The 26,626-nt window shown below is 42.9% G+C and overlaps 11 protein-coding genes and 1 non-coding gene across 12 annotated transcripts; 8 read left to right on the forward strand and 4 right to left on the reverse strand.

The window, feature by feature from the left end:
- Positions 1–173: 173 nt before the first annotated feature.
- Positions 174–928, forward strand: VTP21DRAFT_7704 (uncharacterized protein; the record flags this gene model as incomplete). Its single annotated transcript, XM_069398475.1, has 5 exons — positions 174–236; positions 308–349; positions 419–615; positions 701–766; positions 829–928. The coding sequence occupies 5 exons, from the start codon at positions 174–176 to the stop codon at positions 926–928; spliced, it is 468 nt and encodes a 155-aa protein (XP_069246273.1).
- Positions 929–1,119: 191 nt separating this feature from the next.
- Positions 1,120–3,320, forward strand: VTP21DRAFT_7705 (uncharacterized protein; the record flags this gene model as incomplete). The annotated part of the gene is made up of 4 exons (XM_069398476.1): positions 1,120–1,650; positions 1,719–1,916; positions 1,985–3,207; positions 3,293–3,320. The coding sequence occupies 4 exons, from the start codon at positions 1,120–1,122 to the stop codon at positions 3,318–3,320; spliced, it is 1,980 nt and encodes a 659-aa protein (XP_069246274.1).
- A 1,067-nt stretch (positions 3,321–4,387) lies between these two features.
- On the reverse strand, positions 4,388–8,050 carry VTP21DRAFT_7706 (uncharacterized protein; the record flags this gene model as incomplete). The annotated part of the gene is made up of 10 exons (XM_069398477.1): positions 4,388–5,017; positions 5,086–5,103; positions 5,164–5,486; positions 5,551–5,713; positions 5,779–5,836; positions 5,948–6,203; positions 6,267–6,908; positions 7,049–7,217; positions 7,298–7,801; positions 7,871–8,050. The coding sequence occupies 10 exons, from the start codon at positions 8,048–8,050 to the stop codon at positions 4,388–4,390; spliced, it is 2,943 nt and encodes a 980-aa protein (XP_069246275.1).
- A 581-nt stretch (positions 8,051–8,631) lies between these two features.
- Positions 8,632–9,730, reverse strand: VTP21DRAFT_7707 (uncharacterized protein; the record flags this gene model as incomplete). The annotated part of the gene is made up of 2 exons (XM_069398478.1): positions 8,632–9,339; positions 9,449–9,730. 2 exons carry the CDS (start codon positions 9,728–9,730, stop codon positions 8,632–8,634), a joined length of 990 nt encoding a protein of 329 aa, XP_069246276.1.
- A 105-nt stretch (positions 9,731–9,835) lies between these two features.
- On the forward strand, positions 9,836–9,909 carry VTP21DRAFT_t326. Its single transcript has one exon. It is a non-coding gene; the product is annotated as a tRNA-Val (tRNA).
- A 616-nt stretch (positions 9,910–10,525) lies between these two features.
- Positions 10,526–11,998, forward strand: VTP21DRAFT_7708 (uncharacterized protein; the record flags this gene model as incomplete). Its single annotated transcript, XM_069398479.1, has 6 exons — positions 10,526–10,813; positions 10,875–11,130; positions 11,187–11,237; positions 11,302–11,362; positions 11,431–11,554; positions 11,618–11,998. 6 exons carry the CDS (start codon positions 10,526–10,528, stop codon positions 11,996–11,998), a joined length of 1,161 nt encoding a protein of 386 aa, XP_069246277.1.
- A 465-nt stretch (positions 11,999–12,463) lies between these two features.
- On the forward strand, positions 12,464–14,203 carry VTP21DRAFT_7709 (uncharacterized protein; the record flags this gene model as incomplete). Its single annotated transcript, XM_069398480.1, has 4 exons — positions 12,464–13,251; positions 13,319–13,454; positions 13,516–13,833; positions 13,904–14,203. The coding sequence occupies 4 exons, from the start codon at positions 12,464–12,466 to the stop codon at positions 14,201–14,203; spliced, it is 1,542 nt and encodes a 513-aa protein (XP_069246278.1).
- Positions 14,204–15,004: 801 nt separating this feature from the next.
- Positions 15,005–15,802, forward strand: VTP21DRAFT_7710 (uncharacterized protein; the record flags this gene model as incomplete). The annotated part of the gene is made up of 2 exons (XM_069398482.1): positions 15,005–15,405; positions 15,493–15,802. The coding sequence occupies 2 exons, from the start codon at positions 15,005–15,007 to the stop codon at positions 15,800–15,802; spliced, it is 711 nt and encodes a 236-aa protein (XP_069246279.1).
- Positions 15,803–15,986: 184 nt separating this feature from the next.
- VTP21DRAFT_7711 (uncharacterized protein) lies at positions 15,987–18,391 on the reverse strand (the record flags this gene model as incomplete). Its single annotated transcript, XM_069398483.1, has 5 exons — positions 15,987–16,130; positions 16,191–17,251; positions 17,316–17,618; positions 17,678–17,778; positions 17,853–18,391. The coding sequence occupies 5 exons, from the start codon at positions 18,389–18,391 to the stop codon at positions 15,987–15,989; spliced, it is 2,148 nt and encodes a 715-aa protein (XP_069246280.1).
- Positions 18,392–19,083: 692 nt separating this feature from the next.
- On the forward strand, positions 19,084–22,234 carry VTP21DRAFT_7712 (uncharacterized protein; the record flags this gene model as incomplete). Its single annotated transcript, XM_069398484.1, has 4 exons — positions 19,084–19,291; positions 19,361–19,485; positions 19,553–20,444; positions 20,523–22,234. 4 exons carry the CDS (start codon positions 19,084–19,086, stop codon positions 22,232–22,234), a joined length of 2,937 nt encoding a protein of 978 aa, XP_069246281.1.
- Positions 22,235–22,767: 533 nt separating this feature from the next.
- On the forward strand, positions 22,768–24,519 carry VTP21DRAFT_7713 (uncharacterized protein; the record flags this gene model as incomplete). The annotated part of the gene is made up of 4 exons (XM_069398485.1): positions 22,768–22,892; positions 22,984–23,090; positions 23,156–24,232; positions 24,314–24,519. 4 exons carry the CDS (start codon positions 22,768–22,770, stop codon positions 24,517–24,519), a joined length of 1,515 nt encoding a protein of 504 aa, XP_069246282.1.
- Positions 24,520–24,567: 48 nt separating this feature from the next.
- On the reverse strand, positions 24,568–25,689 carry VTP21DRAFT_7714 (uncharacterized protein; the record flags this gene model as incomplete). Its single annotated transcript, XM_069398486.1, has 6 exons — positions 24,568–24,696; positions 24,773–24,880; positions 24,950–25,035; positions 25,107–25,321; positions 25,395–25,526; positions 25,586–25,689. The coding sequence occupies 6 exons, from the start codon at positions 25,687–25,689 to the stop codon at positions 24,568–24,570; spliced, it is 774 nt and encodes a 257-aa protein (XP_069246283.1).
- Between the last annotated feature and the right edge of the window lie 937 nt (positions 25,690–26,626).

Below are 26,626 nucleotides of genomic sequence, written 5' to 3' on the forward strand. Positions count from 1 at the left end.
AATTTACATACAAAAGTTCAAGTTTTATTCCAGATTCACCCTATGAATCTATATTCACAAGGATGATTCTAATCTTCCTAATATGGAATATCCTCTTTATAAGAGAATTTCTCAAATTCACAAATAGTGCACTGATCTATTGTAAGAAAAGATCAGATTAAAAACGAAAGGTCATGGGATCCGGAGAGTCAAAGCCCGAGACGCTCATCTTCTACAATTCCGATGTTCCGATTCGGGTATCTATTTCTATGTCCTCATAATCTTCATGTAGATTTATATCCAACATTCCATCCATTTTGTCGATTAGTTTTCGGCTGATTTAGTCCATCAGCTCGAGGCAGAGCGTGGTGTAAGAGAGCTTAGCAGTTCCCATAAAATACTATGCATTATAAAAATGGTTAATCTCCGTTGTGTTTAGAATGTTTCCGCATCTCGTGAAGATATTGAGCGACAAGTTCGGGCGCGTGTTCAAGAAGAGCTCAAGCGCTTGCATGAGCAACAAGAGGAGCTACGTGAACAATCAGCTCGTGAGTTAGAGCAAAAAAATTCAACGCACCTCGGAAATGCAGTAGTTACTGAACGAGACATCGAGGCAATGATTGAAAAAACCAAAAAGTAAGTATCCAAATCTCTTTATTATGTGAGTTTTTTTATGAGTAAATGGAGGCCAATGAATAATGCATATATCCTTGGTGTACAGATATGAACAAAGAGAAATCCCTAGAGAGGTGAAGGAACGGCAAGAAGCGGTCATTGCATGTTATCTGTGAGTATATGTCTTTTGCTAGATGTGAGTTCAAGCCATGATTTAACGGATTTTTGAACTAGCAATAATAAAACACGGCCTCTTGACTGCTGGGAGGAAGTTCAGACTTTCAAGGAGAGTGTGCATAGGATGCAGAAGGAATTTGTTGCTGCCCATCAATAAACTATAGAATTTTTGTACTGTGCAATTATTAAGCCAGGTTTTGCCTGAATTTTCCGATCCCTTGGATTAATTCACAACTGCTCACTTTTTTCCTAGTCACAATTCTCCCGTCACAGAACCTAAAAAAGTTTATCCCTCTTCTGCCGCTCCTCTCTTTCGATTATTAAGAGATCTGTAATTCAATATTTATCATGATCAGAATTCACTATGGAGGCTTACAAGTGCTCCGTCATGCCGCTACACGGCCGTTACCTCGGCATACCCTTAGAATGACTCACTCTACCCGATACCCATGTCCTAATTTTTTTAGAAATGCAAGCTTTTCGCCACCAAGACGCCTAGTCACTCCCCTACCATTAATGACCTGCACAAGGCGTCTATCATTGCTCTCTTTCCCGTTTTTGCAACATCAAACACCAAAAGTTCTTCCCGTCCAACCATCGATTGCCGACTCCACTCTGTCATCTCTCTCTAATCCTCAAAAATCCCATTATGCATGGTTTCTTCAATTTCTTAGTTTCCTTCGGCGTCTTGCAGAGCCAATTATAATCATTTTAAGGTTTTTGGATTTGGTTCGAATATTTTTCCCAGTTATTTTTTGCAGCCCGATGCTGTTGGTTGGGGAGAGAATTCCTGAGTTGGATGGAGCAAGAAAGGGCGCAATTTGGTGGTATCGGCTGTTGGCAGCGCAAATGGAACGAGCTGGCCCAACATTCATCAAGGTTAAATAAACAAATTCACATTATATTCGGTTGTATTGGCAGCTCACATTTCATTTGTCATTTGTTAGTTGGCTCAGTGGGCAGCTTCGCGCACCGACCTTTTTCCTGTCGGATTCTGCCGGACCGTTGGCCGCCTACACTCCCAAGGCATCCCACATCCCTTTTACTGGACCCGTCGCTCAGTAGAGGCGGCATTTAACATGCCACTGGAGGAGATATTTTGCGAGTTTGAAGAAGTCCCCCTGGGCGTCGGAGCCATTGCTCAGGTTTATAGCATTGTTTTTTCAAAATCTAGCGTGTCATTTACTGAACTCTTCCAACCTTCAAACCCTAGGTCCATAAAGCGAAGCTAAAACTCAACACCCAACTCTTGTCTGATCCCTCCAATCCTGATTGCGTTGTCTGTGCGATCAAAGTTCTCCACCCCAATGCTGCAACATCAATTCGAAGAGATCTCACCATACTTGAAACCGTAGCATGCTTCATCAACATCTTTCCAACCATGTCTTGGCTCTCGTTACCAGATCAAGTGAGAGAATTTAGCCAGACCATGATGAGCCAGCTTGATCTTCGGGTCGAGGCTTCGAATCTTGAAACATTTATATCTCACTTCAAAGACAGAGAGCGAGTCAAGTTTCCTCAACCTATTTTGCCCGCACACGATGTGCTGGTGGAGGAATTTCAGAGAGGTGTCCCACTGGAGCGATTTTTAGAACTAGGCGCAGGCGAATTTGATGCACAACTGGCACAGACGGGCCTGGATGCCTTCCTGCACATGGTCATCATGGACAATTTCGTGCACAGCGATTTGCATCCGGGCAACATACTGGTTCGATTCTGTAAGCCCTTGGCTAGGAGTTTACCTTTGCAATACTGGGCTCGGTGGCGCCATAAGCCTTTAGTGGATGATTCACAATCAGATGAAGTCGTTGCGCGGTTGATGAAAGCTTTTGAACAAGGCAAAGATGAATGGCACCGGGAGTTGAGTTCGGTGAAGGCAGAAGGATTTGTTCCTCAGTTGGTGTTCATTGATACGGGCCTTGTCACGGTTCTCAACGGCGAGAATCGCCGTAACTTTTTGGATCTATTCCGTGCCGTAGCCGAATTCGATGGCTATCGGGCCGGCAAACTGATGATTGAAAGATGTCGCACGCCAGATCTGGTGGTAGATGGTGAGGTCTTCGCTCTGAAAATGCAGCATCTTCTGCTCAGCATCCGACCCTCGAGCTTGCGCCTCCGCAGTGTCGAGATAGGGGATGTGTTGCACCAAGTGATGGACATGGTTCGAAATCATCATGTTCGTCTCGAAGGCAGCTTCATTAACCTTGTCATGTCTATCCTACTTTTGGAGGGCATTGGACGCCGGTTGAATCCAGATATGGACTTGCTTAAGAGTGCGCTCCCGATTTTGCGAAAGCTTGGGACAAGCGATATGAGGGGTGCATACGAGATGGCGAAGGAGCTGCCTGAATCGGGATGGTGGTTGAAGGTGTGGATATTCTTGGAAATGAAAGACTTGTTCGAATCTAGAAGAGAGTACGACGAGTACCCAATATAGTAAGTAGCTCTTTAATGCTGTCTACAATTTCTCCATGCTAATGTGGCCAATTGGGGCTCTCTCCTATTTTTTCACTCTTAATAGCGACTTCTGCGCATTCCCAACTACTTAACTCTTCATTCAAGCGAACGAAACCTAGATTTTCTCTTTCTGTATGCGTGTTGTATTTATATATTAATATATAGATGATATGGACAATCACAAAGAGCTTGAGATATAAATAGCATGTAAAAACATGTAAAGATATTTATAATTTCTGATATTTTGGAGAAATCTATCCAGATACGTGCGGTAAAAAGAAGGTCATCTTTAGTCAACAGTATATTTGGAGATATAAGACGAAAAAATGAGAAAAAACATGGATTCAATAACTTATCCAAGTGTCCCAGTTTTGGACCCAATCATATAGTTTTTGGAAACTTTCGATAAACAACAGCTTTAGCAAATTCTCCTAATGAAGGCTTTTTGTAAGACAAGCAAATTTTGGAAGTCCAAGAGTCGCAAATAGCTTTTGTCACATGAAGTGTTGGGAAGGAACGATCAAAAGCTTAGGGTTAGCTAAGGAATCGCTAGGATGGAATCTTATTAGCTATTAATCCGACACAACACTTTGTACGTCAATTAATTTTCTTATATACGGTATTTATATATGTAATATGTTAAAATGGTATTCTTTTTTCAAATATGATAAAAGTTTGAAACATACATGTAAAAAGAGAAAAATTGTTGGAGGGACTTGAATGCTACTATGTCTTCATCTTACAAATCAAGCTTTTATGCAAATTGGCATTGATAATTGGATAGCGCGAGAAGAGAGCCTATTGCAACAGAAAACAGATCTCGAGCAAAATATATTAAAAAGCTACCATCTTGAACGATTTTGTGTTCAAGAATTTTCTTGTGTCTTGTCTGAATTTTTTTCTTGCAGTGATAATTAAATGAGAGTGCTAAGTCAGTTCTACTGCACCATCCCCCGTTGTCCTCCTGGAAAAGTAGGATAATACATAAAGTCCCGGTCTTTGTATTATTGCATCTATTTTTTTCTTACAGCTCTATGATATTCGCCTACATATCATTACTTCGCTCATTCCCTTGCGCATTACTATCTGCAAGTTTTCGCAAGCCATTGTAGCTTGTAATTCTTGAAGTGCACCAGAGGGCCCATGAAAGTCTAAAAAATCAGAGCTCATTTTCATATACTGCCCAATTCGAGCCCATCAGGAGAGGGAGATCTGCACGCGATACAAGGGTAACTGGATGTCCGCAGAATAGACTCCTTTCTGACATCATAGTATTGCTTGTTGTGATATATACATAATGGACACCTTCAGGCAGAGTCTTCTCGAGTTCGAGCTTCAGAGCTGCGGCATTTGGAAACCGCGGAGTGTTCTCTTTGGTCAGACAAAGAGACATGTAATATTTGATAATCGACATATTATTCATCGTATATGTATCCTTCGGTTTCTTGATAATTCGTTTTTTGAGATCAGTAACCTTGGACCAGTGTTCGTTGTATGGCGACAAAGAAATTTGAATAAAGTATAGTTCGCAGTCCATTGAATATGCTAATAGATCTGCAACTGAGTGTCCCTTTTTCAGAATTATTAGAGTGCCCGGTTCCAAAGCAGATACAGCATGCAGCGTCGAAATTTGTTCGATTGTTTGGATGAGGGTAATATTCCAAGTTTTCCTTTGTGGCTTTCCCGTGAGGGTCCTGCCATTGAAGCGGATATCAATGCGCTTATGTGGCCTGAAGGTCAAGGTAATCAGAAGCCCGAATGCTCGCCATTTGAAAGATGGGTCTGCTAACTGACGTTAAATCATTTAAGTTAGCGTTTGTAAACATACACACACAAAAAAGATAACATTGAATCTACCAACAAATTAATAGATGGCTAATACGATTGCGCCATATACTGGACAAAAGCCCTGATCACGGGCGGACAGATATATACCCATACTCCTGCCCGTGATTTAGGGACAAACAAACCACTTATTTTCCATTGCAACGGTGGCTCCCACAGCGACATATTTGTAGCAACTGCTACCGCGTAGTCATGGATCTTTCGCTGTTCAAAGGGGTCCATTTTTTCTGCACGGTCAAAGGTTTCCCTGATTTTGCTCTTGTATAACTGGGTAGCTCGATCGTAAAATCCACCGGTGTTGTCGCGAATTTTACTGAGAGAAATGTCCAGTTGTGTATACCAAGCCTCACACCAAAAAAATATCATCCGCGGAATAAGTCCTGAATGATATCGAATCTGGTTGGCATCAATAACTAATAAATAGTTAAACATGAAGTGAATTAAATTCAACAGACACTGTCCGAAGTTAAACTGTACCTTCGGGAAGTCGCTTAAAATTCTGTTGGCATTTCAAGATGGAGCTGAATTCATCTTTGTCATAGGGTAGAATGTCAATCATAATCGTCTGTGCATCGGCGTTCCAAAATTCTTCATATAGATCGAAAGAAGAGGAAATGGCATAGAGCCAAAAGCCCGACTGCTAGAAGCAGATACATTCATAAAACAGTAGTAATAATCGAGATGAATGCATTATGCGAGACATACCAGTCTGTTTTTGGTGAAAAGTTTCAACACTTGGTTGCTCATATTTTGGAGAGAGCACCTAGCATTCCATTCATCGACGGCAACGGGAACCGGATATTTACAACAATTAAGGTATAGTTAGAGCAAAGTAATCATTTTGAGGTATCGATAGAGACAGAGTTTAACTCACTCAAACTGTGCATTAAGAATAACATTAAAAACCATTTCTAGAGTTTTAAACGGATCCTTGTAGATGTACTTAACAATACAGTCATACAGAGATAGATTCTGATTTTGCTCTTCATTGATGCCAAAATATCGAGATATGAGCTGACTAAGAGACTTTTCGACTTTGATTGTCTTAAGTTTAGCTTTTTCAGCACTCAAAAAACCCATCAAAATATTCATAGCAGCTCCTGCTTCATTAAGTTGACTGAGTTCTCCCGCTGAAAATTAACATATATACAAGATTATTTTTGTTAGTGATCAATGAAAATAAATTGACTCACCTGATGACAGAGCCAGTTTCGTTCCCAGGAGTTGATGCACCGACTTCCAAAGGTTGCTGATGAACCTAGGGTCGTGGTCTGATATAATAGTTTGCGGAATGCCATGGAGCCTGAAGATGACCTCGAAGAATATTTTGGCAATGGTGACTGCGTTGGAGGTGGTATTTGTGGCGACGAAGTGAGCCATCTTGGATAGTCTGTCTACGAATACTATAATTGCATCGTGACCCTTTTTGGATTTTGGTAGGTGGGTTATTAGGTCCATAGAGATTTGTTGCCAGCGCTGGGATGGTGTAGATAATGGTTGTAGTAGGCCTATTGGAGCTCGGTTGTTTGCTTTTGTTCTTTGGCATGTGTCGCAGCTTCTTATGTACTTCTTGACACTCTCGACCATTCGTGGCCAATAGAAATTGCGTTGCACACGTTCATAAGTCCTCTCCACTCCCAAATGTCCAGCTATTGCAAGATCATGGTTTTCCTGGAGCAGCTTTGTTCGAATCCCCGGATCTTCTGGAATATAAAGGCGATTTTTATCTTCTTTCTCATCTCCGTAGAGGAGTAATCCATTCCGCAGCTCGTAGTATTTGATCAGATGATTCAGCTCTCGCGGTACCGGCAAGTCGGGGTCTCCCAGTTGTTTCACTAAGTCGTTAAATATAGGATCATTAGTATACTTGGATTTGATTTCCGTCAAGAATTTTTCAGGGATTGCGAGGTGGATATCGCGCTAAGCATGAGGTCTGGCCTCCTGGACAGTGCATCGGCTACAACATTGCTTTTACCGGGCTGATAAATTATCTCATAGTTGTAGCTCTGGAGGGTTTGCATCCATCGTGCTTGCCTCCCCGTCAGGGTGGGCTGTGTGTTGAGGTAACGCAGGGGTGCATGGTTGGTATATATCCGGCAATAGGTGTATTCCATGGGCAGTTTCTGGCGAAGTGACCCGTCTTTCTGCAGCGAAGGCATTCTCCCATTTGGATAAGTAGGTTCCGTTCCCCTGGGGCTAGTTTCTTCAACCGTTGTGTCTGAACGCCGTCTATCTCCAGAGGAATGGCATGGTCGAATGGCATGTGGCTTGTTGGTTGACGCATTGGGCTGGGGCTTGTGTTTCTATGGAAGCTTGGGTATTTTACTTGGTCAAAAACGTTTGTGAAGTTAATTGCTTCCTTAAGGGATTTGGGTTGGCGGATCTTGACATCTGCTTGAGTGTTAGGTTTCAGTCCTCTGATGAAACAGTGGAGTGTCTCCGAGTTGGTCATATCCGGGATATTGTTGATTATGGTCTGGAATGTGTACGCGTACTCCCGGACGGATCCAGTTTGGCGAAGCCTGTCAAGTCGTTCGCGTGCGATGACTTCGGAGCCAATAGGTTTAAAATGCGTGTGGAACAACTGGGCGAGGTGGTCAAAATTGGTTGGCATGAGTCCTTGGTTGGACTTGGCTCGTCTCTCATATGTATTCCACCAGGCCAGTGCATTTCCTCTCAGATACGAAATTACATAAAGGAGTTCGTCCTGGGGAGGTAGCTTATACAGCTGCAAGAATCTTCATATCGACGCGATCCACGAATCCACGTCTTCCTCATAGTTACCGTGGAAATAGACGGGTTTACCGGGTTGGGGTGTTGACTTTGGTTCAAGGGCAGGGGGTGGAGTTGGAGTAGACTTCTTGTTTTCCTCGACTTTGGCTTCAAGTGAATTGTACGCTTCATTAAGCTGCATGATGTATCTGTACAACTGCGCAGGGTATGCGTCGGGTGTCACTTCCATGTCCATGGGGTTCATATTGATTGAGTTTATGTGTTTCAGGGTTACTAGGGAAACTGGGTTACTTGGGATCTAAGGTACTAGGGGAAATTGGGAACTAGGAGAAGAAGTGGGTAGTACCTCATCTACAGTAAGGGGAATCTGTATCCTTTGGTTAGTTCTAGTTTTCCAACTTAAGAATGCCTTTTTTATAACAAAGGACCTTTATTGAAAAGTATCCTATCCTGTTAAAAAGGTAGGGTAGCTTCTACGTCAAAAGCACCCAGGTAATGTTCCTGGCCTATCTTGCACAACTTAACAATACCGCGTTTTTTTTTAACAAAGGACCTTTATTGAAAAATATCCTGTACAGTTAAAACGGTAGGGTAACTTCTACGTCAAAATCACCTGGGTACTGCCCCCAGCCTACCTTAAAGTGGTTTACAAGTGAGAAGAAAGTAGATAGATTGTTAGAGTTGGTTGATTTGAATGGTTGAGTATGTAAGATAGTAAAATATAGATAGAAAATTTTTCTTTACTCTCGCATATCGTTTGATAAGCAGAAAGCAAAGGTGCTGAAAGAGAGTGACATTTACTGTCGCTGCAATATATATCTAAGCTCATGTTCCGTTGGGACTTCTGGTCGTTTTTACCTTAGTTTTAGGGGGGCTCTTGGTCTTTGAGGGGCTTTTTGGCTTAGTGATAGTTTTCCGTGTTGGATGATTGATGCGCGTGGGTGATTTAGTAGGACTGAAGTCGAACTTCAGATTCTTTTGGGAGGCTAGGAATTCTTGCAGGTTCACCGTCTTGATTTCGGGGCTCCTCTTGGCAGGCACGCTGGATGGTTCAAATCCGGATATTTCGCTGAACACTTTGGATTCTAGAGATTTGGTATTAGGAGTCTGTGGGGTACTGGATATTTTAATGGTATTTTCTTGTTTCTTCTCTGATTGCTCGGTCTCACCATCCGTATTCATTCTATCTGGCGTGGTTTCACCAATGAGCGGGATGAGTGTTTGCACGGGCTTATTTCCTTGGTGCTGTTTATTCTTCTTTGGGCATTCTGTTCGTATGTGACCAGGAGTCTTACAGTAATTACACACTGGAGTAGATCCTCTCCAAGAAAGGATTATCTTGTCCTCATCGATGGATAGCTGGCGAGGTAGAAGGTTTTCTAAAGGTTCCGTGGTTTCAGGGTTCGGTTCAAGTATGGCGTAGCAGTATTCTTGTAACCACCCCGTGTTGCCATAGTATTGGAAGTCGATCTGAATGACTCGAGCATACTTGGACAAGGCTGCTTCCAATTTTCCCCTGAGGGATTCCTCTTCCTGACCAGGGAGATCGTTAATTCTAACGTTTAACACTCTCTGGGATGTGGAGAGAGTCTTGTAACAGGGGACTTTCCGATCATTATTTGATTACCTCTTGAATATTTACCTCATTCCGGAATGCGAGAATGTTGGTCTTGGAATGTCCAAGGATCTTGATGGCTGCCACTTGCTTTTGATACTTCTCATATATTAGCTTCACTGCTTCTTGGGATGAGAACTCAAAACGCGAAAACTTGAAAGTGACCGAGTTTTTGAAAGAAGATCTAGGCGGGCTTGTGTTGACATTCTCCAGAGTCAGTCTCTCGACTGGGTCTTTGGTTTTCCGGGTGCTTGCTACGTGTAGAGCATCCGCGTAGGATGGATGGATATCAGGGGGAACACTAGCCATTTTCTTATCGCGTTTTCTCTTAATAATACCGCGACGCAAGCGTGACTGCTTAAATAATTCTCCTTATCAAAAGATTATTTTCTTTCATCAAAAATCAAAGTAGGAGTTTTCGTGGTGTAGTTGGTTATCACGTCTGTCTAACACACAGACGGTCTCCGGTTCGAATCCGGACGAAAACATTGATATTTTTGTTTTTTATTTTCTGCATAATATTTTTATTGCCGAGTTCAACCACCATCATCTTACTTAATACCTTTTATTACTGACATCTCTGTGACAAGATAGGAGTTTAACAACTAAAAGCTAGTAAGAAATTGTTAAAAAGGATGAAAATTTACACTACTTCCTGCTGTTTTGAGCGGAATACTGCTGCAAGCTTGGTTTCAGAGTTTTAATAACAACTAGTTCTGCACGCAGATGGAAAACTTCTCTAAGATCGAATTATCTATTTATACCATACATCAATTATGCCTGAGCTAGAAATTAGATAAGTCTCAATATGTTCGTAACTCATCTAATAATCTTAAAGCAATCTGTGTAATTCATGCCTTACCCATTATTTGATGTTCCTTTCTAAATACTGTTACATGGTTAGTCAGCAATTATCTGATAACCCCTGAAAATCTGCTAGATCACCGTCTTTTCATATAATCATTACGGTAATTTTATAAAGTACTCCTGAGGGAAGAAAATAGCCACAATTATATATTTGCTAAAAGAAGTCTCTAATTAACGCATATATATTGTGCTATTATTTAAATTGTCACTCTATCTACTCTTTTTTAAAATATAAAAATGTTCATTAAAGCCCTCGTCTTCAGTGTAGTTACTTCATTAGCGGCTTATGCGTTGGCTCCTCACAATAAAGATTCGGAAGTACTAGCTCCTCTACTTCCAGCCAATAAGGGCATCAAAGTCATTCAAGACAGCTATATTGTGGTGTATAAAGAAGATCACGACATGGAAATCACGGATCAAAGTGTCAAGAATGGAGTGAAGCAGCTCTATGATTTTGGTGGGTTCAAAGGGTATTCTGGTAAATTCAACACGGAAACTCTGAGAAAAATCCGACAAAACCCAGCGGTAATCTGATTATGACGCAGAGCTCTGCTCGGCAAGCTCTAATCGATTTTTCTGCACGTAGGTAAAATATGTTGAACCCGATGGGATCATATCCATCATCGAGACAGTAAATCCAACTACAACCCCCTGGAACTTGGTGCGTATCTCACACCGTAACAGAAATGATACTAGTGGTGGATATATATATGATCCTAAAGCTGGCGAAGGAACGACAGCATATATTCTTGACTCCGGAATTGATATCGATAACCCCGAGTTTGAAGGTAGAGCAAGCTTGGGCGCAAATTTTGCCCAAGATGGGGATAATGATACCCTTGGTAGGAATGATAAGTGTATATATCCTTAGGCAGTTAATGATTTTGTTATAAATCAGGTCACGGCTCTCATTCGGCTGGTGTGATTGGCAGTAAAACGTATGGAGTTGGTAAGTACTTGTAGGGCTGAACAGGGTGAGTTGTTATCCCAACGCATATATCTATTGATTGTAGCCAAAAAAGCCAAACTTATTTCCGTGAAAGTCATCAATGGAAGCGGCCTAGGGATCATTGTGTAATCTACATATCACCAAGTGATATGTTTAAACACATACTAACACAAATATCATTGTTTGATCTTAGCGATGTTGTTGGGGCCATCAATTGGGCAGCAAATCATGCTAAAAAGAACAATCCCGGAAAATCAGTTGCAAGCATGCCTTTAGTAGGAGGCATTTCTAGGTCCATTGATGATGCCGTTAACAAGGTATATAGATAAAACACAATTTTAACATTACAAAACTGTATTCATAATAACATTGGCTTGAAGGCGGTTGAAAGCGGTCTGCACTTTGCAGTTCCTGCTGGAAATCATAATTCAGACGCATGTAACTACTCCCCAGCCCGTGCTGAAAAAGTCATTTGCGTTGGCGCCACCGATGAGCTTGATAGAAAGGCTTCATTTAGTAATTATGGTAGTTGTGTGGATATATTTGCGCCAGGAATGTACATAACCTCGACCTGGTCTAAGAACCGCACACAAACTATATCTGGCACATCCGCAGCTTCTTCGCAGGTTGCCGGACTAATCGCTTATTTCCTTTCACTTGAACAACGTGATCCTACTTCAATGCGATCTTTCTTGAAAGCAATCGCGACCAAAGATGCCATTCCTGGATATGACTTTGTATACAATAATTCCGGTAAATGATTCGGTTCATAGGAAAACTTGAATAAAACATTTCTAAGCAAGTACTGTTGATTTTTCGGTCAATCGTTGGAAATAATATTCCAAGAAATAATTGGGAGAACCCTCCTAATTCTTATTCTACCTCCTAATGAATATGCTATTTGCATTAGTTAATGTATAGTTTGTTCGAGGGTATACAAGATTTATTCTAATTGTCTAATATTTTATCATCCACAGAGGTGCAAATCCAGTGTACCTTGTATACGAAAGTTGAATGTTGAATTGATAAATGCATTTTGGTCGGATCATCGCAATATAAACCTAATCTAAAATTCTATATCAATGAGAGATGGTTTATTCCTAATATCAATCGAGGCTTTAAATATGATACACAGCTTTCGACATTATTTCATCGATCATCAATTAAGCTAGGAAGAGATTTTAGATATTTTTGATTCCTTCATTCCAACAGCAATCTTTTCTATCATGTATACCCGCCAATTGCTAGCGGCGCCAATGAATACTGTATACTCTACTTCAGCAGACAATAATGCAGATGAAACAGAAAACCATCTGCAACCACTCTTGGCTTCAGATGCATTGCACTTTCAACTCAAACTGAATTCATATACTGATCTACATAATCTTCTCAGTGCTCAGTACCTCTTCGATGGTATCTTATTACCTGATAACCTTTTTCGACCTCCAATCTACACTAAAGCTACCAACAGAGAGCATACAGATTACTGCTCTTACTTTAAGATTCTTATATTCCCAAAACCAATTGAAGATAAAATCGTCAGATGGCCGACAAGATCTTACATTTCCAAAGACAAGCTGCTCATCGATCAACTATTCCATGTCTATTTGAGTGCTTGTTGTGTAGACTCTATACACCCAGACAGTGAAACTTTTCTTAAGAGCTATTATTGCTACGAACTCGAGCCTGCACTTGTTCACACTGCTGTCGCAAGTGCAGCAGTCCATTTATTACTATCACATCCGGAGATATCATTTAGTAGTAAGCTCCAAGCGGCTGTAGGGGGTCTGTTTGCACGGGCAAAAGAGTCATTGGCAGACGTATTTGATACTCCATCTCCACAGATTGTTCTTGCCTTTCTAAATATGAATATTTGTCTGCAATATCTTTATCGCTATAAGGATGCATATGCATTCTACTCACAGGCTGCACACATGGCACTCTCACTCCAGATGGACAAGGACAATGCTACAGAGAAGGATTTTATACAGATAGAGTTTCAAAGAAGGATCTGGTAAAAAGATCTAGTCTTTTACCCATGATATATATTCATTGACATCATGTAATCAAATAATTCAAAGGAGTGAAATTTGCATGCGTGAATTGGAATATGTATTTGAATTTGACATGCCGCCTTTAATAAGCATGGATACTATCAAATCATCCCCCAAACCTACCGTGACAACGAGAGATAGCGAGTCGTATAAGTTTGAAACAGTAATAAGACAGAATAGCTGACAAATATGCATTATATCAACTAACTAACCTAATATTGCAGATATACTTCATGCTGAAGATTGCCACATATTCTAAACTTTCGGAACTTAGAAACATTGATTGGGCACTTCCCGATGTTATTATCACACAAAAACTTGCTGGCCTTGCCGCGTATTTACAAAATGAACTAACCGAACTAACTCAGTACTGCAATGAAGGAGACCTGCGAAAGATTCACTCTCCAATAGTAACATTCGATTTTTGGTTACAATGGAGTGCTCTTTGGCGACAATTTATCAAATCAGACGCACCTGCCGAGAGATTGGAAACAAATTTGATGCAACAATTACGTGAAAAGGCATTCGACGAGTATATTAAGGTAACAGTATTTTAAGATTTCTGTATGCATGTTGATTGGCGTCATGCTACATCTATACTTCATTAAACAGGGCCTAATCCAATGCATAAGATTCTTTAACTGGAAAATTGTTTCCCAAGTCAGATGCAAATCGAGATTTCTCTTAACGGCAAATCTTATTTACGAAGGTGTTAAGTTCATTGCTCAAATGCATCCCGAAATTCGGATACGACGCAAGATCTTCCAGGAGCTCTTAAAGATATTAAATACTCTGCAATCACCGGAAGCTAGAGGTGTATTGTCGCAGTTGCTTGCTTGCCAATTCATGGATGCATTAGAGGAGTTAAAACCAACAATATTTTCAAAGGAGGTGCTGGAACGTACAGCCTGAAATCAAAACTGAAAAATATTAGAAATTGGAAAAAGGTATTTGAAGTGGTTGGATGATACTAAATTTTCTCAATAATTACAGTGTTTCTATTTGAATTGTCGAAAAACATTTAGTTTTATAGCAAAGGTTCGAAGAAAATGTACCTTGTAAAATAGAATCGCTGTGTTTTCTAGTACTTTTAATGAAAAGAACTTAGAGATTTTATATTATCCAGCACTCATCAATAGTTGTATTAATTTTGCAATCGTTGTTTTCTTCGAATAGACTGCAGATTTTGTCAGCAGTCCACGCTTCACGATGAAGCGACTGATTTATTGGATAAAATGAGCTGATTCAAAGAGTAAAACAAACAATCCACAGACAAATATTAGAATAAATCTTTATTGTTGAAGATAAATGTTCAAAACCATAAGAAGAATTCTCTCAAAATGATGTCTCCTTGGCCGTTTTGAGCTAGTTGCTTCCGTTTAAGATGGATCACTAAACTGAAAATTTCCATTGTGAATCAGAGAGCGGCTCCAAAAAGGAGCTGCAAGATGCACCACTCCAGATAATTGAATTGTATAATATACTATTCATTTATCTGGGCCAATCAAATATCGTAACTCTTATATCCTTATATATTTTTTGTCTGATTCTTTTGGAATCTCTTATATGATGTTGGCTATTTTTGAAGAAAATGATGAGATTTGAAATATTGAGGAATTAGGGCCATATATGGGAAACCTATCCATTCAAGCAAATGAGCCACATTCTTTGTACTTTTTATTGAAGCCTATCTAAGTAGATACGAATTCGATAATGAGGATTATCGGCCTTACGGGCGGCATAGCCACGGGGAAAAGCACTGTATCCCGTGCTTTTCGGTCTCTCAGCATTCCTGTCATAGATGCAGATCTCATAGCACATCAAATTATGGAGCCAGGTCAACCTGGATATCGTGACATCCTTCGTCATTTCGGAACATCAATACTTCATCCAGACGGACGCATCGATCGCGAAAAATTAGGTGCTATAATTTTCGCTGATGCTGAGCAGCGTAAAGTGCTAAACAAGTGTACACATCCGCATGTCAGAAGAGAAATTTGGAAAAAAATATTTTGGTACTGGTTTGTGGGGGAAAGATTAATAGTGCTAGATGTTCCTCTCCTTATTGAAAGCGGAATGCACAAATTTGTGAGCGCAGTGGTAGTAGTCTTCTGGTGAGATTATCGCTTCTCTTTGACTGCATTTTTTTTTCCTTGATATTCTCCCAGCTTGGCATTGCGGTCTTATAATTTATTCTATAGCTCTGAAAAATTACAGCTCTCTCGCCTGATGGCACGCGACAACTCTACAGAACAACAGGCGAAACAACGTATTCGCGCACAGATGCCTCTCTCAGAAAAATGCAGATACGCGAACCATATCATCGACAATTCCGGAAGCAAGGCGGAGACAGAGAGGCAAGTTCGCAATCTTGTGGAGAAGCTGCAACCAAACGTAGTAGTATGGCTATTAAGATGGGCTGGACCTGTAGTACTTTTGGCTTGCACAGCTGGGTTAACCATCTGGTTGTCGCGTGGGGGATATCATCAGTTACTAGAGTTACGGCAATAATCCGTATTATTGGTATTTCTGATTTCTTAATTTATTCAACTAGACTTCTAACATCAGACAGCAACTTGTGGAATAAAATAAAAACAAAGACTTCAAAAACAAATTTTTAAAGTATGAAAGAGAATATATATTTTATATAATAATGTGCAGCGATAAAATCGAATAGTGTATGTTAATAATCTGCTCACACCTTTCTTAATCTGGCCTCTTTCTTTTTCGTCCAAACATCTTTCAACACCTGTTTGATCCTTGCTTCTCCTTCTGTGAAATTTGCTACCGCAGTACGCACAAGTTGGTCAATTTGCTCGGGTGTCCATACAAGATTGTACTATAAAGATGGCATGCATTAAAATGTGTTCAAATTATAGTGATCCCTTGTCTTACTTACAGTGCTGCAGAAAGGCGCCTTACAAGGGTCAAACGTCGAGTCAACCTTATTTGGATAGAGAGCCATATACAGTAAATGAAAATCGTTCGTTGCTTGAGGAACGTTGTGTTCTCCCAAATTTGGCGTGTTTCCGCGAAGGGGAGGATTAATGGCTTGTCCATAGTAGACTTCACAATACCGACCTGTGAAACGCCGTGCGACCATATCAGGTGTACGGTCGAAAACTGGACGGATATCCCAATAATCTGGATCATGCTGGGCTCCAGCCTGAGCCTCGGTACTTTCAGACTTTGACTCAGCCGTATGTGATGTAGTAGTGTTTTGAGGAATGTCGAGAATAGGGTTTCCGTGTTCATCCAGCTTTGTCCATTTAATCCCTTTTCTTGTGCTGAAACTGACGTAGCGTTCCAAGAAGTCACCGCATTCCACATCACTGCTCGCATCCACTGCGAGCACCACGTCTACTGGTCTCGCCGGATGTGTCATTGGATATAGTGGCAAATTATTGTCGAAACCCGCATCCAGTAGCTGGATAAGCTGAGTTGTGTATATACCGGGTGGATTTGGAGGAGGGTCGATCTGGAAGAGCGGGTTGGGATTGCTGGGTGGAGTAATTGGATGATGTGATTCAAATATCTCCACTCCATCTTCGCCCCAGGCTTCCGCAACCTCATCCGCGACTTTCCTAAGGATATTCCCGAAGAAGCCCTCGGGTAAATTGCGCTGTAACGTCCCAATATAAGCACTCAAAGGTGCAGCAGGAGCACTGCCCCATGCCCCCATCATGGCCCCGATGTCTTGCTCTGGGAGCAGCTCTGTGCTCTCGCCCTGCACAAAATGTCGTCCCCATCCCCAAGTGGGAATCCAGGCCTGCAGCTCATCGCACCCAATTTCATATGGTGTGAATTCGAACCATTGAAACCATGCGTCCTCTGCCTCCATTTCTTCCTTGCGATTTGCGGGCTGGCCTACCCCGAATGGTGCATGTGGATCGACCCAATACTTCCAAGGTCGCTCATGTCGCACCGCCGTATATATCGGTAGGGGATGCGATCCATCCTCTGTCAAAATAATTAGTTCCGTCAAGTTCAATTATTTTTAAATCAATCTCTATTTCAAGCATACCAAAAAGTTTTCGTTGATTAGAAAGCTTCCAATGGCTTGGAATTAATCGCTTTTGCCGAGTGAGCATTAGCCGTCCCCCAATAAGCGCACCATACATGTCCATGCTGACTACCGGCACATTCAAGAGCTTCTTAACTTCAAGCCCTCCAAGCATTAGTTGCGCCGCGCCTTGAGTGAGAAGCACTTCAAAAAGCGCTGCTGGTGCAGCTGGGTGCAGGTGACAACGTCGTTTAATGTGTTCAATGAGTTCAACGGGATCCCCCTCTGCAACGGTATAGTAACATGCAAGGGCCCATGTTGATCCTAGGTAGAAGATAGTGTCATTTCGACGATAAACTATCAGTTCAAATTCAGAAAGCTACCAGAGACACCAGATAGATAAGAGCATAAATCGAGTAGACCTGACTTTTTCATTGCCATCAGGTAGGCTGCTGAAGTTATCATGGCGCGATATCCACCTCCACTATATAGCCAGGGATAAAAGGGAATCCAAGCTCAGTCACCTGATAGTGTCAAATTTGCGTAAGTTTATGCAACCTTCCTCCGAACGCAATAACAGGTAAATCTTCCTCGGAGACCTCCTCTTCGCTCACATCAATGTACTTAGCAAATGCCTTCCTTACGTGTTGAAGTCTTTTCCTCAAGAACTCAGCCTCAGCCGCACACAGCTTATTCCCTCGTCTAACGTGTGCCTTTTGCCTTACTTCAGGGTGCAGTAAAGGATCTCCGATATCATCCACAGATACGCGTTCGAGCTCGAAGAGAACGTGGAAATAGTCACGCACTGACTTTGGAATATGTTCCATAAAGAATTGACGCGGATTTTTAAAGAAGCTAGAATGTTCATGCTTGGGTTCATCAGAGTGACTGATGTATTCTGTGGCTTCGGTTCCAATTTCCTTTTCATGTCCTTGTTCATGTTGATGGGGCTCTGGTTGCTTAGAATGACGATACTCTTCAACGCGCTTGGCTAGCTCATTCATGTAAGAGGTGCTGAGCGGGGCGGGCTGGCTCTGGAATTGCTGTTTAGCTACTTGAGAGTCGTATTCCTTTTGCCTTACCCGATAGTTGTCCATGGTGGTAGGGGCGCTGGAGTCAAGAGAGGCGGTTATATTGAATGGAGTTAGCGAGGAATTGCTTAAGTGACGCGACAGAAAAACAGTCCATCGAAAAGAATAAGCTAAGGCTATAAATACCGGCTCTGCCTGTCGAACAAAAAATTTTCTACCCCGCACGTGCACCATATTGTTAAGAAGCGTTTTAATTAATTTTGTTTTTGATTTTTCAATCTGGCTCCACCTCCTGTGCTTGGCTATCGAACATGAGATTAGCGAATGAGCTCCCGACTTACAGAGGATAGGGGATTTACAATGTGTTCAACTGACACATTATCGCTTATTTTCCTATGTTCTATAAACTCTAACCTAACCTCAATGTTAATACATTCTTGATCAAACGTAACTTCTCATATCGAATTTTTTACTCCACCTTGTTATAGCCCAAACTTGCATCTTTAGTTTCTTGATACCCATCGCTGTTCATGAGAAATTCGCTCGCTCTTTCTGAACTACGCTACTCTTTTCCTAATTCGACAATCCCCGATACTCTAACTTGTCCTAACTCCAGCTTCCAGTCCAGCTCCTGATATTCGCCACTTCTCATCTAGTACAAGATTAACATAATTGGGAATACAATCTATTTCTGTTTTCTGATATATATCTTAGGCTGTGGGTTCATTCCCGGCCTCAAGTGATTCTATCTTGTTAAAATGTTGTTGTGGGAGCGATTTTTGCTTCTTTTCCTATTATTATTTCCGGGTTTTACCTATGCTGACAATGGATTCACTCACTGCTACGGCGTTTCGGTATACATGACCATTTACAATGTCACGCAATCATATCTTCCGAATGCCAATGCCATCAATTTAACGGTTTTGGGAGCAACCTCCCAGGAGGTCCCTATGCAGATTGAAAACAGTAAGCCACCATAATGACAAATCTATTGGATTAGGCGAATTTTAACATAGTCTACTACTCATTTTTCAGCTCTAGCAACTGGTTTTCCGCAAGCGTCCATTTTAAATTGGTTATATTATAATGAGCCAAAAAATCTATGCACAATGGTGGATGGGGGATGCCCCATCAGGCCAGGAAATGTTACAATTAGGATGGTAATAACTGCTTTTGATTTGTTCTTTTTTTTTTCTTTAACTGATCGTAATATCTACACTGTAATAGACTATTCCTTTGCCTGGCAATAATATCCCGATCGGAGATGTTACGACCAAGTTTTCTGCCCGAGATCCAACAGGCACAACATTTACCTGTCTTCAGGGCGACCCTATCCCGTTCCATCATAGCACATGGCAGTTAGTGTTCACGTGGACATCCGTCGCCATCACGCTCTTTTCTTCAATGGCTACAGTAATGCCGGGACTAGTGCATGGCCAACTTTCGGGCGATGTGTTCATTTACACAAGCAATTATGCCATGGAGTCGAAAATTTTGCGTGCGAAGACACCAGGTTTGACGGATCTATTCTTCTACGCACAATTTTTATTAGCCAGTGGCCAGTTGAATTTGAGCTACCCGAAATACTATCAATATTTCGTCGCAGATTTCTCCTGGGCCGGCCTCTTTTTGAACACAGACTGGCTAATGAATATCGCGCGGAGCACCTATACTGGCGGCTCGTCCAAAGAGAGCTTCTCTGCACCCCCACCACCGACGAATAATGCCATTTCGCCAGCGCCTTCAGGTGTGGCTGGCACACGGTCGTTGAAGGTGTCTGCCCCTACCCCCAGATCCCTCTCTTCATCTCCACTTCAAGAACCTCAGATTTTTCGGCGCCAGGCATCTTCTCCTAGTATGTTGCCTCCAGAGATAAACCCGAAATCGGCGGATTCTGCGGCCTCATTCAATATCTCAGATACTGGGCTAGGTCGCTTCGCCTCCATTACGGGAATCGACCCATCTGCGCTTTTCCTAACGGTGCTGATCTGGTTCTGTATTATCTTTGGAGTTATCTTCGCAATACATCTGCTGATTTGGGTTGCCTCGGAATTACTTGCGTGCCAATTTCCTTATCGTTTCGGTGGAGCAAGACCCAAGATCATTAATTTCGCCATTGGTAGGGAAATACATTTACGTATATGTGTTTGTTTCCGTGGGAATTGAATTCATGCTTGTATCTGTCTTTATATGCTAGGCAATATGCTGCGTTTGCTCTGGATCTTCTATCTGCCTCTCCTTTCTGCCAGTTTTTTCCAACTGATGTCGCCCTCAGTTTGGTATTTGGACATGATTGCGGCACTTATGATCGTTTTTCCGCTGATTGGCCTAATGGCATACGTTTCATATCTAATCCTACGTGTGCGACCGCCTTCGATGCTCTTCGACGATTTTGGAATTCTCCTGCGCCTCGGTCCTCTGTACAACATGTTCACAGACGAGACTTTCCAATTTTTTTTAGCAATGCTGCTCTATCGCTTCCTTTACGGAGCCATCATTGGACTCACCCCCAGCAGTCGTGAATCTGGAACGGCCCAAATAGTGGTGCTGTGTGCGATAGAACTCGCCTATTTGGTGGGACTCTTCCTCAAGCGGCCCTATGCCGACAACGATGTCACGAACTTTCACATCTTTTTCTCCATTCTGCGCACGACCATCATGTGCTTCTCTCTGGTGTACATCGAGGCCTTCAGAGTAAGCGAAGTTAGCAAGCAGTGGATAGGCTATATACAGATTCTTCTGCATTGCATTGCTTATCTCGTCTTCTTTGTGTCGTCTTCGTTGACGTTGTTTGCGTTGGTCTTTGGATATGACGGCGATGTAACAGAATCCCTGGGTGCGCGACTATGGAAGGCTCGACTAAGGCAAAGCCGACAGGGTGGCGATGTAGGAATGGATACCATGGCTGCGGGCGATCCTAGAGTGGAAGGGTTTGGGAGCCCGAGTGACGGCTACGGGAGTCCCACACTCATTCCGCTGGATGAGCACAAAGGGTTGGAGATGGAGATGGAGAATGTCACCAACGTGCCCCAGCTTCCGCACATAGAGACGACCAAGCGACCGTATAGCCAGCAGCAGCTCTATGACGAGTATTTGTCTCCTGAAGCTGCTATGGTGAGCTCTGCCTCCGTTGGGAACGGAAAAGATTCCCCACACGATACAAGCCCCGTGTTATCCTATGTAAGTGGCTCGAACCGGCCTGTCTCGACGGTGTCTTCCTCGATCGGTGATGAGCCCCCTCCAGAGCAACCCAGCTTCTACCGACATTCCAGGCGAAGCATGCGTAAGAAGAAGGCGCTAATGTCGAGACCGCTGCGATCACCGCAGCCGCTGGAGTCGCTTGAAGAGCCCCAGCGGGGGTACGAGGAGGAGGAGGCGGGGGAAGAGGGGGACGAGCGGGAGGAGGATCGCGACTACGCTAGAGGCTACGCTTATACTCCGAATGTCACGGATTCTCCCGTGTCGGGACAGCTGAGTGTGAATCAAAATTTGACCGGAACGACATGCCCAATCTGTGGTGCGGCCGGCTTTTGCGGATGCAATAGTTCGCGAGATGAGGTGAGCGAGCGTTCATCACGTGTAGATTACCGGCACGAGCACGAGGTTCATCGCCCGATACCTTATTCCAGCACTTCACACTTCTACCATCGTGGCGCAGAGCAACCTTATTTTCACCGCGAGCATATCCAAGCCCCTCCGGGAGGAGGCGGAGGTGAAGGTTTCGGCTTGGGCTCGCCCTCACCTGACCCTGAGCATCCCTTGGCGAGAAGGGGGGTGGCCTACTCAGTGGACCGCGAGTCGCAGGGTCATGGTGGGGACCATGGCAGGCGTGGTGCGCCGGGCGAGGGCGAGGGCGAGGGGGAAGCCGAGCAGCCGCCCTCTGTACCACCGCATCGGTATTTTGATTGACAGATGACGAGGCCAAAACAATAACTCTGTTATAATTTACAATAAGGATTTTCCCCCTCTATTTATGGTCGATTAGTAGTTTTCTTTTATTCTAATTGTTTTCTTATCTTTCTTGGTACTCCTCCCCTCCGAACCCTACCCCATTCCTATTTTCCCACCTCCACCATTACAAATCCGTTCTAATTTTCCTGGTTTGCGCCTTTGTTCTATTATGTTCTATTTTCCCCTTGTGTACTGGATATTCTCTTGGACATTTGAAAAATAATCATGGAAAATTTTCCGTGAATTAAGCTCAGTTTTTAAAGCGAGAAACCTTAACGTCATGCTCTCCACCCGTATTCGCGGCGTGAAAGGGTAGCACAGAGTCACACTAATTATTATTTCTCCACGCGGTTTTCTCACACCTGAAAAAAGAAAACACTGCAAAGCATTTTTTCCCCCTCGCGGATATAATATCGCTCTTGCGACCCAGTCGAAGAATCCATTTTCACTAGCACATCCCTTCTGATTCTCCTCCTTTTCCATATCACATCATGCCGGAATTCGTTGGTGCCATCGATCAGGGAACCACCTCCTCCCGCTTCCTCATCTTCAGCAACCGCGGCGAGCTGGTCGCCTCCCATCAGCTGGAGTTTGCACAGCACTACCCTCATCCCGGGTAAGCTTCCCTCTGACAAATAGATTTATATATACTTAGGCCTCAGTTTTGTTGTTTGATTCGATACTTACTATGTGGTTTGGGCGATTAGATGGGTAGAGCACAATCCCGAAGATATTATGGAGTCGGTGAGAGAGTGCATTCGAGTCGCCATGGAAAAATTTGAAGCATTAGGTCATAGCAAATCCGATATTCGAGGTGCGCGCCCCTTCTACCCCGATTTTTACTCGCAATCGGCTTAATTTTTTTTTGCATCTAACTAGGAGTCGGCATCACAAACCAACGTGAGACTACTGTTGCATGGGATGCCGAGACAGGAGAGGCTCTTTACAATGCCATTGTATGGTGTGACACACGTACCCTCGAAACCGTTCACGAGCTTGCAGGGCGCTCCGATAAAGGCGCAAAGGCCCTGCAAAATGTTTGTGGACTTCCCTTGACAACCTACTTCTCCGGAGTCAAGGTGAAATGGATGCTTGACAATGTCCCCGCCGTTAAGGAAGCTTTGGAATCCGGCCGGTTGCGCGTTGGCACCATCGATTCCTGGCTGATTTATAAGCTGACAGGCGGAAAAGAGGGGGGCGTGTTGGTGACGGATGTGACGAACGCCAGCCGCACTATGTTCATGGATATCCGAAAGTTGGAGTGGAGCGAGGAATGTTGCGAATTCTTTGGAATCACCCCCAGCGTCCTCCCCAAGATTGCCACTTCCTCTGAAGTGTATGGCAGGTTCGTAAGTGGCCCGCTGGAGGGCACGCCGATTGCGGGATGCCTCGGCGATCAGCAAGCCGCTCTTGTTGGGCAAAAATGCTTCCAAGCTGGCGATGCTAAAAACACCTACGGCACAGGGTGCTTCATGCTGTTCAATACCGGCACAGAGCCCGTCCTCTCGACCCATGGCCTGCTCACCACTGTTGCCTACCAGTTCGCTGGCTCGGAGCCCCACTATGCCCTGGAAGGATCCGTCGCTGTCGCTGGATCGGCAGTCAAGTGGGTGCGCGACAATCTCGGCCTCATCAAGGAGGCCCACGAGATTGGCGAGCTCGCAACCAAAGTCCCCAACACAGGAGGCGTCTACTTCGTCACCGCTTTCTCCGGCCTCTTTGCTCCCTATTGGAGAGACGACGCAAGAGGTGTGCTGGTTGGGCTGACTCAGTATACCAACAAGTACCACATTGCACGCGCAACCCTTGAGGCTGTGTGCTTCCAGACCCGGGCTATCCTCGATGCTATGAACCTTGACTCCGGAAAAGAGCTCACCGGTCTCAAGGTTGATGGTGGCATGACCAATTCGGATGTATGCATGCAGTTGCAAGCTGATATTTTGGGAATTGAAGTTGGTAAGTAGCGCTTAGTTCATCGCCACCCTCTTAGCTTGTGCTTAATATTTGTATTTTTTTTTTTTTTCGTTTGAAATTTAGACCGACCCGAGATGAGGGAAACCACAGCCCTTGGAGCTGCCTTTGCGGCTGGTATTGCAACTGGAGTTTGGAAATCACTCTCCGAGCTCACCAGCATCAACACAGAAGGGCAGACCCTCTTCAAACCCCAAATCTCTGGGGAAGAGCGCGAAGCCAAATACAAGGATTGGCAACGTGCGGTGGAAAAAAGTCTTAACTGGGTTTAATATAGAAGTTCGAAAGGGACTTATTTTTTCTGTAATTTATTTTAACGTTTATTTTAATAAATTTGGGTTTTCGTTCCAAAATGAGTCCCCTATGATATCGCAGTGAAGCACGGTCAGGACTTTTTTGCGCCGGATGGCAGGCTCGCCCGTTTTCGAATTCACCACTGGAATATCGGTCTGCAAATAGAGAGATTAGCCACGGTGCAGGGTAACGAGGTGGAAGATGAGGCGAGGTGTCTTGGGATATACTTGCTTCTTTACGGACTAGTACCGACCCTTTCCGATACATCGGATCAATATTGTTATAGTTGATGTTAAAGGTTGAGAAGAGGAGCTCGTTCTTCTGCGAGGATATCGTCCCCTTTCAATAGTGCATAGAGATTAGTGGGGAGGCTTCCTCCTCTTTTTGGCAGACTCAGATAAGACGTACCCTTAATGTCTGCTCTGCTTCAGATTCCGTCTTTCCTGAGTGCACCAATGCCCAAAAGCATGTGTTATATAGGTTGTTTATATGACCTAAAGCAGAAGAGAGATATCTTGCTTAGACGAGCACCACATCTGGGGAGGAAAGAGCCCACACTACTTACAGTCTGCCTGCCGCCAGCTCAAATAGTCTCGGAGGATTGAATCACTAGGATAACATATTACTCTAGAATCAAAACAGGGCGGATATTGAAGGGTTTCGTCGGGGAAAAAGTTCTTCCACCAGAATACGTAGTTCGATGCAAACTGAGAGACGATGGTAGATGAAATTTTGCTAGATCGGCGATCATATAACTGCGATGTTTTTCGGAGGACAAAACTAAATTTCACATTCATCCACCCAGTTTATCTTAGCTTTTAGAAGTAGAATTTAACGCTCTCAAGAAAGTCACCTGTATTCATCACTCTCTCCATACGCCAGTATGATATCTTTGACATCCTCCATCACTGCTTCAGCACAGCGATTCATTAAATCGAGAGCGCGCCTGTCATTTGGCTTTTGAAAGCAATGGTCGGCCGAGAATCTACATTGAGTTGCAGGGTTGATCATCCTCACCAAGAATTCATAGGATAAAGAAATTACTTGTGAAAGCCTCGGCCATCAATCCGCACCACCAGCCACGTATTGGGAAGGAGGCGGTCTTCTAGCTCAAAGTCTTTGACATATTCATATTTTGACTTCGCCATAACTTCGACGCACCGCGATAATAGTAGAAAGCAACCAGTGTGACTTCATTTTCGAATGAATTGACAACTTGCATAAATATTTTCCAGGTTAAATCGTGTCAAATCCGGTTGATATTCCACTTTTCTTCGTATAAAATCCCATTAATCTAACAAAGCCAAGAGTCTTTTGTTGTGTATCTTATACCAAATATAGTCCTTCAAAGTAGCTAGCTAGTAAGAATATTGTGTTTGAAAATTTGAATATTTGCTATGCTTTATCCACAAATCGCTTTTTTATAGCTGGGTTTACAATATCTAAGTCAGTCTACTCACACTGAATCGGAATGAAGTTGTAATTCAACATTAAAAAACCTGATTAAGGTTGAACCAGCTTTATCTACACTAAACTTCACTTTACTAACTGCGTAGTTAGTCTCTTCCTCCCACTCCAATATCATATCAATGGTTATACTTTTTCTCATTATTACTTAAGCCAGAGACACTATTCCATTCTGAAAATATAATAGAATGGAGGCTTGGCAATGCTAATTTATAATAATCTTTTTTTCATTTCGATATCGATTGTTCCATCCTATCCGAAGATTCAAAGTTGTAATTATACCAGGTATGTCTAGATTTTCCTCCTTCAAACGAGTCGGTGGTTGTAATGATAATACCTTGTTTTCTAACTTTTAAACCAGCTTCTTACTATATTATACAGAAAGGTTCACTTTTGGTTGCACGGCACTTACATTTAGTTACTTGCTTCATGTGTATATATAGTCGCCGTGGCCAACTCTGAGAACATCCCTTTAACTCATCGCTATTTTCCTCTCTTTTATGGACTCTAATACATTGTCACAAATAAATATTTGGAGGCATAATAGCGGAAATTGCCCTTTTGTCGACATTGGAACTGAACGATATAAATTATGGGAAAAAAGCATTGACTCTGTTG

Source organism: Calcarisporiella thermophila, assembly GCF_041956535.1.
Source record: "Calcarisporiella thermophila strain CBS 279.70 unplaced genomic scaffold VTP21scaffold_32, whole genome shotgun sequence".
In the NCBI taxonomy this organism is placed as follows: Eukaryota; Fungi; Calcarisporiellomycota; class Calcarisporiellomycetes; order Calcarisporiellales; family Calcarisporiellaceae; genus Calcarisporiella; species Calcarisporiella thermophila.